Below are 12,979 nucleotides of genomic sequence, written 5' to 3'. Positions count from 1 at the left end.
CAAGGAAACTTCAAGAAAAAAGAAACAGAGGCCCAAACAAGTGTTACAGTTGTGGCTCCTCTTAATTTAAAGCCTCAGTGCCGCTGAATGGATCCAGTTGGCCTATAAGACGAGTCTCTTCAAACAGCCAATTCTTTAGGCTTGACCAAAGTTTTGTTTTTGTCAGGAAAAGTGCACACGCACACACACACACACACACACGCGCACACACGAGGGGGACTCTCAGCTTAAAGCCTGCCCTGTAACCATTCTGAGGGATGTGCTCAAATTTACCAATTAAAAGCCCTCACTTAGTCCTCTTATGGAGTGGGAACCTACAGGCCCTGATCTCTATTCATTTGAGGCCCTGTGGCATTAAAATGTGTGGGAGCCCCCTGCTGTTTAAATCAGGTCTAAACGCAGTCATCCAAAGCTGCATGAAGACTTTCTAGGACTTCTGACAACTGCTTGTGTAATGTGTAATAAAAAATAAAAAAAAGCAAGATAAAGAAGATGGCCTACGATAACAATGGTGAGCCAGATGTGGGTGCTGCACAAGACACTTGCACAGCTGCCAGTTGCATCACAACCTGCTGTGTGCTGCACCCAAGCCGCTAACCAACGATGAATTGATCCATTGTCTGATGCTGGTGGTTGTATACACATCCAGTGCTCCTGACACTACCAGTAATCCCTATGACATGTGCATGTTTACCCAAACTATCTAACAGGCATTTAATTTATTCATCAAATGGCGCTTGCATTGTAGCAATTTAAATCTTGACAAAACGCTGTCCAGCAAGATTCATTTACTTATTGGCAGTCAGATATGCATTGCAAAATTTACATTTAGCTAATAAAGCATCTAATAGTACGGTTGCGTTCATCGGTTGGAAATGGATGCAGTACTGTTTGATGCAAACTGGTATAATTTGTATGCAGAATTAATAAACTCACTTACACATTAAAACTGCAATTAAGTAAGTAACCTTTTATATGGTATTATGACAATACAGACGACTCTTACGGCCAGATTGTTTTTTTAACAGTGGAGTTTGGCTGAACTCTTGCGTGGGTGTTATCGGCTGCTACCTATTGACAGAGCCAAATCCAGATGTTCGGACAAACACCTTTACTTCCAGAGCTACAGCGAAGCCGCAAGCCGGAGAAATTCAGTGTGTGGTGTTCACCAGTTTAAGAATTAGCTCATGTTAATTCACAAGAATACATGACTTGCAATTACGGAATTAAGGACACATTAGCCCGACACAGCAGGCTCCCGACACCGCAAACCTCGACCATTCACGTGAGAACACCCGGAGGTTGAACTTCGTTTAAAATGTGACAATTTATACTTAAAACTTGTGTTTTCTACCGCATACACACTCCACAAGAAATTTCCACAGTCACATAGGCACACCGTTGAATTCGGCACGTACATACTGCCCCACACTTCATTCATCTCTATTCCAGCTTTTGGCCACACTTGGCTCACACGTTGCTCTTTATCGTTGTCTCCAACAGTTTAACGAGCAAAAAGGGGCACACGGTGGCTTCTCCGCCAACCCAAGAGAAGTGGACGCACTGTCGAACAAGGGAACAAAGTTCAGAGTGGTGACAAGCGAAGACTTACAAGAGTTTGTTCATACTGCAGCGCCCGCTGATCTGACCCGTCTCCTGCCATGGTTCAGCTCGCGGTTTTCAGGTCGCCAAGTGAAAGGAAAAGCCGACAGCGCTATTGTGTTCTCACTGATTAAAGCATTAGATTTACTGTAGTTTCTGTTAAGGAGTTCACAAACGGAACTCCAAGTAAAGACTGTGAACTGGTTACAGTAAGTTCCTTCATTTTATAGCCTCAAGTTCTCAACAAGATAGAAGGCTGAGGCGGAGCTTTTGCTAGTTTAAGTGGGAGGTGTCAGTCAAGCCAGAAGGAACCTTTCGGTTGTTCATAGTTTTTCTTTTACCTTTAATCCTTTATTTTCTTTAGATAAAAATTAAAACCAAAACAAAACAGTCTAGTTTAGTATATATGCTTGTGTTGTTGTTGTTGTTGTTGTGTATGTAATCAGGGAATTCATTAAAGGTTAAATAATATGAGTAATTAAAGCCTTCTGAGCTGGTCCAAGCTTCTTCAGGACCAAAAAACAAAGGACAATCAATCTAACCGTGTTCATAAGGAACGGTGCTGCAGTCATATGGTAGAGCTCCTAATGACTCCTCATCTCACAGCAAACATTTAGACTTATAACAGGAAATGCACAGGTTAAAGTGTGCCCCACTGTGTCTGAATGCACAATAACAGAGCCCTGGTACTGAACAAAATGTAACAATTTTTAATGTTAGAAATAGAAATGTCTGCATTTCGGTGGGGGGGACAAAGCTCTTTTGAGTTAAGCATTCAATTGTGCTCTGAAAAAATAACTCTGTGTAGGAATGCACAGTTTTATGCTCACAAATCACAATGGGCATTTTCAAAATTACTGAGGTTAAATCAGTGAATGACACAGGCGGCCTGAAACACAGTATGTGTGAAATGTTCTCTTTGGTGTCATATCTCTTTACTAAATAGTGAAATCTATATCTCATTGTAGCTATTTATTTCTGCATTAAGCTAGCTGCTACAAACACAATGCACCAGTGATAGGACAGGTGTTCTACAAGGAATACAATCTCTGAAATATCTCTGACACAGATGAATCCATCTTTTTTTTTTCTTTCTTTTTTTAAGTATGATTAATGCAAGTTTTTCCCTGACATGACCCAATCTTTAAAGGTTGCTTAAACCCTGATGTATCGCATCGCAGAGATGTCAGCTAAAGTTAAAACATTGTCAGGCTGTATTCTCATGTAATATGAACTGGAATCACATCGAGTCCAGAATTTGTACCTAATTCGCGTTACTGTTTAGCCTTTAGTTACAAGACCAGAGATGATGCAGTTTAGAAGCATTAGGTTAGGTAGAAATCTTCTATTAGGAAGTAAATAATTTTAAAAGTACATAGAAGTATGTAATCCTGGTTGGGGTGGACAACTACACTTAATGTTTTTGGTAAAATGCTACAACCTTGTGGTGAAAGTTTCCATTTAATATTGGTTTCCATTTAAATGTATTTGATAAGGTAGCTGAAAACCTCTGAAGATTGAGTTTGAGTTGTTGCCTTCCAGCCGCCGTTTTAGAGTACCTGTGAGGAAGACTAAAAGACTCCAGGTCTCTTTTATCCCCACTGCATCTTGTCTCCTCAATGGCAAATAACTGTTCTTGGACTTTTTAATCACTATTATTGTCATTATTATTTTATAGTATTGTTCTGTTTATTTATATCCTGCTGCTAAACTAATTTCCCCTTGTGGGACAATAAAGAAATTGAATTGAATATTTACTACAGTATTTGAGGCTTTAGTGAAGTATTATACCAGCTGACCTGTCAATACTGACCACCAACAAGCTACACTGTGTGAACTTCACAGGTAGTCCATCTAACTCACAGGTGTCAAACTCCAGGCCTCGAGGGCCGGTGTCCTGCAGATTTTAAATGTGTCCTTGATCCAACACAGCTGATTCAAATGGCTAAATGACCTCCTCAACATCTCTTGAAGTTCTCCAGAGGCCTGGTAATGAACTGATCATTTGATTCAGGTGTGTTGACCCAGTGTGAGCTCTAAAACCTGCAGGACACCGGCCCTTGAGGCCTGGAGTTTGACGCCCCTGATAACTGATGCATTTCAATCTGTTTTAAGGGATGAAAGATATGACATTTTCACAAAGCTACACTGCCAACGAGAGTAAAATTTGGAGCAGTTCATTAAAATCTCTAAGATTATGTAATCTAATCCTTTTTCCATTTTCTGATGCCAGGAGGAAGTGTAATTTTATTTTGCCATTGTTTTATACATAATATTTACAGACACAGCACGCTACTTTATTCAAATCTAATAACATTCTGTATATTTTCTTAGTATTTGTTACTTGCTAGCACAAATGCTAACATGCTAAAGTAGAAAACTAAAATGGTTCATATTATAAAAAAGAAAAATTCCAAATGTTGCAAACATCAATATGTTACCAGTGCAGACATGTTTGCATGCTAGGATGCTAGAACTATAAAGCTGCATCAACACAAGGATGACAATGAGGGATTCGCTCATCATGGATCACTTTGAAGGTGATGGTTATCTCTATTGGACATTCCAGCCTGTGGCTACCCAGTTAATTTGCTGGCAGGTTATCTGTGAGTCACCGGTATCGTGCTCTCTCATCAGCAGTCGCTTCAAATACTTGTCTCAAAGTTTATCTTGGGACCTGCCAAATTTACATCGCCTTCTGTGTAGATGTAACCAATAGCACCACACCATTGGATTACCATTTTGAACCCACCAAGCTAGCCAACTTTGAGGGTTCAAATTACAGTTGACTTTTTCTTTTTCTTTTTTAAAACAATAAAACCAATTTTCTACCCCAATTCAGATTTATGTTTTATATTCCTTGGGGAGAGGAAACGTCTGTAACAGTTGTATGTTTTTTGTTTGTTTGTTTTTTTAATGTGGGAGATGTAATGAATGCTTGGAGACAGAGCATTTGGCTTTGGAGTAGATTCAAACCCAGCAATCACCTGCTTACCCCAGTGAGCAATAGCAGTGCCCAGGATGTTTGATTTTGCCTTTTTAGCTGGTGTTACCATGTTAGGATAAGAAAGCTTCTCTCAACAGATGGCACTCTCAAGCTGCGAGCTCATAAAATCCCCAGTCTGTCTAAACCTATAAGACAGGTTGCTTTCACAGTACTGACTACTAAATATTTCCTTGTTATTGTTTTCTTTAGGTGGTGAATCAGCTGAAGCACTAGGTATTTGTTGTTTGCGCTGCACAAGGGAGTGATCCATTTCTGCCTTCATTAACCATCTTGCCATCAGTCAGGGGCTTTAGAAATTAGCGAATTTTGTTTAATTGTATGCTATACAGCAACTGAGACTTAAACCCAATAGGAAAATGTTTTTCCAGTGAATAAATCTAGTAAAAAGTAACCTAGTGGCTTTTGTCAAAGACTTCCATACAATGTGACTTATCTTTTGGCAAATTCAGGCACTTCTACTAGGTTTCATTTTGTAGCACCAGAAACTACATCCATTATTATTATACAGTTTATAGAAGAATGATCATGTTTGCATTGTAATTTTGAGGATGTTAGCATTGTGATACTGGCATTTACTGTTTTTCCTCTGAGGTACAGACTCACAGAGTTTTGAGTCTGGCTGTAGATGTTCAGTCTTGTTAAGTAAGACACAAAGACACAATATCCCATTCTGCTTATTGTTTTGGAATAAGATACTCTAACATAAAAGAATCACATCTGAAAGATTATGCCTTGAAATAAAAGATAGAAAGTTACTGATCTGAGCCAAAACCACAGACAATCAGATCAATGCAGAGAAAGCTCACTCTCACTCGGTATCACTTGAACAAACCTTTTCATGTGCAGAGGTTAACCATTCTAAAGATATTAACTGCTATCCAGTCGAACAAAGATAACTCTTCCTGAGGTCAATAATGTGTTAGATTTAATTTGTCTTCAGAAACCTGATACTGAGAAACTCAGGTGTTTGATGTTCTTTTGCAGTGATGTGAAACAAATACTAGGAACCTATTCATAGCTGTCAGCGGGGAGTCCAGCCTGATATGAAACTCTACAAAAATACACACTTGAGCTCACTGCTGTTGGACAGAAGAGGTTAATCATTAGAATAGCACTGCTTTGTGTGAATCTTGTTTGAAAGCGACAACCTTTGTAGATTCAGCTCCTATCTTGTGGAGCTGCTGTTTTTAAGGTTACGCAAGGGTTCACATTCTTGAAACTCATGACTCACAATGGAAAATGGCTGGAGGTATGTGATAAGCAGAAACACCAGCTGATCAACAGCAGTCATCCATCTATTTTCTACCACTTATCCAGATCTGGGCAGTGATGGCACAAAACATTTATTGAGGGATCTATCTTCCCTACTACATCCTCCATCTCTCTCCGTCTCTGGCCTCTGCCTGGTTCACTTGTTGTATTTGAGAGCGTCCAGAATACTTTCACAAAGCCATGGTTGTATATAGAGATTGAAAAAGAAAATCAACCCCTTGTGCAGTTAAATCTGTAGTTGTCATCCAAGGTGCATGTTTGTTAGTAAGAGCTGAAAGGAGTCACAGGTCTAAAAATGGTGACAACTGAAAAACAAAACTGGAGCCTTTAAAAATGCACGCCACGCACCAAAACGGTGGCTATGTCCCTATTTTGTTATATTAATCTGTTTTGAGGAGGGTTGGCTAAACTGTCATGAAATGTGGACTCTGACACAGATGGGTGAAATTGAAAGGTATTGTACGTTTAATGATTGCTTTTTAGTCCAAAGGAACAACATCCAGCCGGAAAGAAGTCAATGAGGCAGAATAAACTGAAACAGGGATAATAGGCAAACTCAAAACAAGAACAACAACAAACAAAGGATAACGAAAATAAAAGTGAGAATGGAAACTCACAGCGAAATTCCAAAAACTCCAAACACTGGGTCAAAGACCTAGGACCATGACATAAATGATGAGGCAGCTAGTCTGAAATAATTCGCACATTGTTCTTAAGGAGACCACAAAGTTTATCACAGTTTATTTTGTCATTAAAAGTCTACAAATTAAATATGTTACCCTCAAGAAGAGCAGTTTTTCTCTGATTACCATTATGCATCTTTCTCCAAATATTGCCCCTGTAGTACCTTGATGGAAATGCATTATTAAAACTTAGTGAAACTTGCTGATTTAAGTCACATTTTTCCAGTTCAGAGATTTTACTGCCATGTACAGGTATATCATTTTACACGGTACAAGATTTGGGGCTACGTCCAAATTCAGTCTAAACAGTGTATGTAGAATCTTGTCCAATGTCCATATTGTATCTGGCTATCACATATACATCTGAATAACTTTTCTTCATTTCTATTGTTGCTGACGAAAATGGAAATATAACTTTCAGTCTTTTATTGAGATATGTCTTTGAAAGATTTCAAGAATTCATCTTTCTTGTTTTTGCACTCTTTTTATTTGCCATTCTTCAACCACATTAAATAATAAAGCTGGCACTGCTGTTTCCGCTCTCTCTCTCAGTCTCTCTGTTTAGAACAACCTTATCTGAATATCCTCGTGTTCCTTTTACCTTAGTCTAAATCAGAGGTCGGCAACCTTTCTGATGATGAGTGCCATCTAAAAACGTCCTCAGCAGTCAATGTGCCATATGATTGCATTAGCAATATGGTAAATGGTAAATGGCCTGTATTTGTATAGCGCTTTACTAGTCCCTAAGGACCCCAAAGCGCTTTACATATCCAGTCATCCACCCATTCACACACACATTCACACACTGGTGATGGCAAGCTACATTGTAGCCACAGCCACCCTGGGGCGCACTGACAGAGGCGAGGCTGCCAGACACTGGCGCCACCGGGCCCTCTGACCACCACCAGTAGGCAACGGGTGAAGTGTCTTGCCCGAGGACACAACGACCGAGACTGTCCAAGCCGGGGCTCGAACCGGCAACCTTCAGATTACAAGACGAACTCCCAACTCTTGAGCCACGATCGCCCTTTAATATTTAATAATGCTCTATATTAACAGTTACACACTATATAGAACAACTTTATAGAATTATATTTGTTCACATATGTTGGCAGCTATCAGTGAATTGTTATCAGCTATTTTGAAACAAAAAAATACATTTTTTATCCATAACAAGAACAGCAAATGAAATACAACAGAAAATGCAAATGCTATTTATGGTCTTCTCACAACAATGATAAGAAAAATAAACCGGGCCAATATGGCATGTTTGTTAATACAGAGATACACATGTTAATGTGATCTATCCTCTCCCACTCAGAGACACAGGTCTCCGAGTGTCCAGCATTCAGACGGCTACCTGAGGACACTCATGTGAGAGAAAATCTGCTCACACAGATATGTAGAGCCAAATACTGTCAATAAGGCCTTTGCAATGTTCTGAAGACAGTTAAACTTGTCAGGTAGTGATGTCCAGCAGGTGAAAATGCAAGCTCCATGAACACGCACGGCTATGGATTCCAGCTGCGTTCATAGTTCTGCAAACTTTGACCCCCACAGAGTCGAGGTTTTCACTTCAATCAGCTGCATTTTGATGTCACATTAACTGGCATTAACTCAGCCAGTTAATGCGAGACAAATCCAGCAGCTCATTAAAGCTTTCTGGTTTGATCAGAAAAGAAAACATTGGTCCATACGCCTGAAAGTCCTGAAAACACATTGTGAATTCTGTCTTGAGTCTACGGATGTATCCGTGTATTTCCACGGTGCTGATGCTGCGCTGAGCAGACAACTCCTAAAGCATTTGAAGTGTTGGAATGTGGAAATTTCAACATCGCTTGCAAAAACTGCCAGCTAGCAACGTCCCTCTCACCGGTAGGCTAAGTTATTTTTAGCCAATTACAAGTTGAATCTGGTAGTTGGGGTTGTTAGCTAAGATACCGTCATTAAGAAGCAGCACAACTAATGTGTGTATGTGAGCTAATTTGCGATGTGCACTGCTGGCCCGACCATTTATTTTTTAATGCACCTTCTCAGATTAATTCACTGTGTGGCTCAAGAGTTGGGAGTTCGCCTTGTAATCGGAAGGTTGCCAGTTCGAGCCCCGGCTCGGACAGTCTCGGTCGTTGTGTCCTTGGGCAAGACACTTCACCTACCGCCTACTGGTGTTGGCCAGAAGGGCCCATGGCGCGATATGGCAGCCTCGCTTCTGTCAGTCTGCCCCAGGGCAGCTGTGGCTACAACTGTAGCTTTCCTCCACCTGTGTGTGTGTGTGTGTGTGTGTGTGTGTGTGTGTGTAAAGCCCTTTGGGGTCCCTAGGGGGGACTAGTAAAAGCACTATACAAATACAGGCCATTTACCATTTACCTGGGCAAGTTCACCCAACTGTCAGCACCACTTCGTCAGTTGCTTCACAAGGATGTGGTGTGGAGCTGAACTCAACACCACTCAGCAGGATGCTTTCAACAAACTTAAAGCGTGCCTCACCAGCCCACCAGTACTTCAATACTATGACATGCACAAAACAGTGATGCTTCCCAGCATGGTCTAGGAGCTGCATGCCTTCAGGACGACAAACCTGCAGCGTATGCATCAAGAACTTTAACTCCAACAGAGAGAAGGTACGCTCAGATAGAGAAGGAGTTACAAGCCAGTAGTGATTGAAACTGACCACCAGCCTTTGGTCACAATCCAAAACAAACCTTTCCACACAGTTCCAGCACGGCTACAGCGCATGATGATACGATTACAAAAGTTCAACTTGACTCTTGGAAACAAGAAAGGCAAACACCTTTCCATTGCAGACACACTCTCTTGCACACCAACGCTGGATGAGCAATCTCTAAAGGAAGTGGGGCGCGACTTCAAGGTAATGTCACTTCAGCTCGTCTCACGCCTACAAGAGCTTGCCAAACACACCTCCAAGGTCGCTACTCTACAGACACTTGCTTGTTACATCCAGCAGGGGTGGCCAAAACAAGTGAGTAGTGTACCTATAGAAATCAAACCATTCTTCAGCTACCACGATGAACTAATCATCGACAACAATGTCATTATGAAAGGCAACAGAGCCATCATTCCAGCATCACTACATGACACCTATCTACAGGAACTACACAAGGGACATCCAGGCATGGAGTCTACAAAAAGGAGAGCAAGGGACAGTGTGGTTGACAATAAACTCTGACATTGAGAACAAAGTCAAATCATGCAGCATTTGCAACAGTCTAAAGCCTCACCAACAAAAACAACCCCTGAAACCCCAAATTCCTGATCTTCCCTGGTCCATCACAGCCACAGACATATTCGAATGGGACAACTGCCACTACCTTGTGCTCGTGGATTTGTATTCTGGATGGTTTGAAATAGATAAACTTGAAAACCTAACATTTGCCTCAGTCATTAACAAACTTAAACGCCACTTCCCAGTACATGGGATACCACAGAAACTGTACTCAGACAATGGCACCCAGTTCACCAGCCAGACCTTTCGTGAGTTTGCCACACACTGGGGATTTGTACATGTCACAAGCAGCCCTGAGTTTCCTCAGTCAAATGGACTCAGTGAAAGAGCTGTCCGGAGTGCTAAAAGACTCCTTGAAACATCAAAAAGAGATGGAATTGATTTCTATTTGAACCAGCAAGCTGCTCAGTCCATTAACACCAAACCAGGTGGTGAGATTACAAACACAGAGAGGATATGACAAGATTGGAGTTGTAAGTAAGGTACCGGTATGTGCTGAACCTCGCTGTTATGTAGTTGAGTCGGATGGAAAGGAATACAGGCGCAAAGACAACATCTTCTGCCTGTGAGCGAGCCTCAACCGGAAAAGCTCCCTACAAGACCAAAATGAACTGGACACATCTCGACGAGCGGATGAAATTGAACCCAATAAAGCACAAACCAACAAACATGAAACAATTCAAGTTCAACTTGACCCACCACAACTTGGCACAAAACAGTCCGAACAAGTGATCACACCTACAAAATGCCAAGTACGCTCTGATGACAACTTGTACCGAACCAGATCTGGTAGAGTGTCTAAGCACAGTGATGCTGTATTTTCTGTTTTGAAATGTGTTTTCTCTCATGTTATGTTGTTGCATATTTGTTGCATTTATGACAATGATTACCGTGAATTTCATTTGACATTTGAACCTTTATTTTTTGTGTAATCCATAACCCGATAAGTTCTTCCATTACAGTGGTGTTGTTTGATTTGGGTTTGCCTAACAAGTGCAAAACTAAAAAAAAAAAAAAAGAATGAAAAGGGGGATGTAGATAACAGTAATGTTATCCTTGTCTATACTGCCTGCCATTGCTGCTGTTACGGAGGTTTCCAGCGTATGTCGCTGTGGTTCTAACTTGCCTATGACAGTAATTCCTGTTACGAGTGTACGAACGTTCATGTTGGCTGCTAATAAACGGCTGGCATACAGTTACAGCGGACTGATGATTATAGGCAAACCTACAATGACCAAGGCAGTGTGATGGCTTGGGTGTGCATGGCTCACAGTGGCACTGGAACACTAGTGGGGTACACCTCTGGTGTACCCCAAGGCTCAGTTTTAGGCCCTCTTCTCTTTATAATATACATCCTCCCTCTAGGTACCATCTTCCGCAAATTTGATCTTCAGTTTCACTGTTTTGCTGATGACACCCAGTTATATCTCTCTTGCAAACCTGATTCCTCCCTCCCACCTTCTTCCCTTACAGAATGTCTATCCGAGTTAAAATCCTGGTTTACCTCTAATTTTCTAAAGCTCAATGAGGATAAAACTGAGATCCTCCTTATTGGCACCAAATCCAACCTTTTGAAGGCAAACCATTTCTCACTCACCATCGATAACTCCACAGTTCTCCCTTCTCCTCAGGTTAAGAGCCTTGGTGTCATCCTAGACAGTTCACTTTCTTATAAATCACACATCAATAACCTCACCCGTTCTGCCTACTTCCATCTACGTAACATTAACAGATTGCTTCCTTCTCTTTCCACCCAGTCTACGTCCATTCTTGTACATAGTCTTGTTACCTCCCGTATTGACTACTGCAATTCTCTTCTGCATGGTCTCCCCCAAAAATCCCTCCATAAGCTTCAACTGGTTCAGAACTCTGCTGCTCGCATTATCACCAGAACCCCCTCCTACCAGCACATCACCCCTGTTCTTCAGGAACTTCACTGGCTCCCTGTGAAATTCCGGATAATTTTCAAACTTCTTCTGCTCACCTTCAAGGCCCTTCATAACCTCGCTCCTTCTTACCTTTCTGACCTGTTAACCACCACTTGTTCTGCCCGTTCACTTCGTTCTTCTTCTTCTGTCCAGCTTACTGTACCTTCCTTCCGCCTCACCACCATGGGAAGCAGAGCTTTCAGCTGCTCTGCTCCCAGGCTGTGGAATTCTCTGCCCCGTGAAATAAGAAATATTGGTTCTCTCACCCAGTTTAAATCCCAACTCAAAACTCATCTGTTCAAATCTGCATATTCACTGTGAATCCACTGTTTGTTCATTTTATCTTGTGCTTTATTTTATTGTTCTTATTCTGTCATTGTTTTACTAAGTGTTTTATCCTATTGTAAAGTGTCCTTGGGTGACTTGAAAGGCGCTCATAAATAAAATTTATTATTATTATTATTATTAGTGTTTACTGATGATGTGACACAGGACAGAAGGTAATTAATTCTAAGGTGTTCAGAGACATACAGTCATAATACAGATGGACAATTACCCAAAACATACAGCCAAAGCAACCCAGGAGTTTATTAAAGCAAAAGAAAAAAAAGGAATTTTCTTCAATGGTCAAGTCACCTGATCTTAACCCAGTTGAGCATGCATTTTACTTGTTGAAGACTAAACTTCAAACAGAAAGTCCCACAAACAAACAACAACTGAAAGGTGCTGCAGTAAAGGCCTGGCAGAGCATTAAAAAGGAGGAAAACCAGCATCTGGTGATTTCCATGAGTTCAAGACTTCAGGCTTTCATTGCCAGCAAATGTTTTCAACCAAGTATTAGACATGAACATTTTATTTTCAGTTATTTAATTTGTGCAGTTACTTTAGATCCCTTGAAATGAAGGGATTGTGTTAAAAATAATTTAGTCCTCACATTTTTATGCAATCCTTTTGTTCAGCTCACTAAAAGTCTGCACTTTAACTGCATCTAAGTTGTTTCAAATTCATTGTGATAATTTACAGAGCCGAATATTTATGGACTTAACTGTACATTTCTGCTATTCTAATTATTAACTTTGACAATGTAGGAAAAGAAGAAATGGAAAGAATTTTTTGTTATTTGAAAGAAAAGTTGACCCCCAATGTCAACTGAGACCAAAGGATGAGAGATGGAAAAAGACTTGATGTCAGTCAAGTGCGAATACCAAACTCAAGGAATAAAATCTAAAGACAAATAAACAAA

The 12,979-nt window shown here is 40.8% G+C and overlaps 1 protein-coding gene across 4 annotated transcripts in view; it reads right to left on the bottom strand.

Annotated features, from left to right (window-relative positions):
• LOC146559178 (chloride channel protein 2-like) overlaps window positions 1-1,829 on the bottom strand; it is a 181,040-nt gene extending 179,211 nt beyond the window's left edge. For all 4 annotated transcript variants that reach the window (XM_085244977.1, XM_085244980.1, XM_085244978.1 and 1 more), the window contains exon 1: window positions 1,613-1,829. In XM_085244977.1, coding sequence (XP_085101103.1) covers window positions 1,613-1,663 — 51 coding nt within the window. In that variant the 5' untranslated portion in view covers window positions 1,664-1,829. The remainder of the gene's footprint in view (window positions 1-1,612) is intronic.
• Between the last annotated feature and the right edge of the window lie 11,150 nt (window positions 1,830-12,979).

The sequence above is a fragment of the Mchenga conophoros genome, linkage group LG14 (genome assembly GCF_057382185.1).
Source record: "Mchenga conophoros isolate Kocher_MC1m ecotype Shallow Benthic linkage group LG14, M_conophoros_male_GT1.1, whole genome shotgun sequence".
In the NCBI taxonomy this organism is placed as follows: domain Eukaryota; kingdom Metazoa; phylum Chordata; class Actinopteri; order Cichliformes; family Cichlidae; genus Mchenga; species Mchenga conophoros.
The sequence above is the reverse complement of the archived record's forward strand: the minus strand, read 5'-3'. Positions and strand labels throughout refer to the sequence as shown.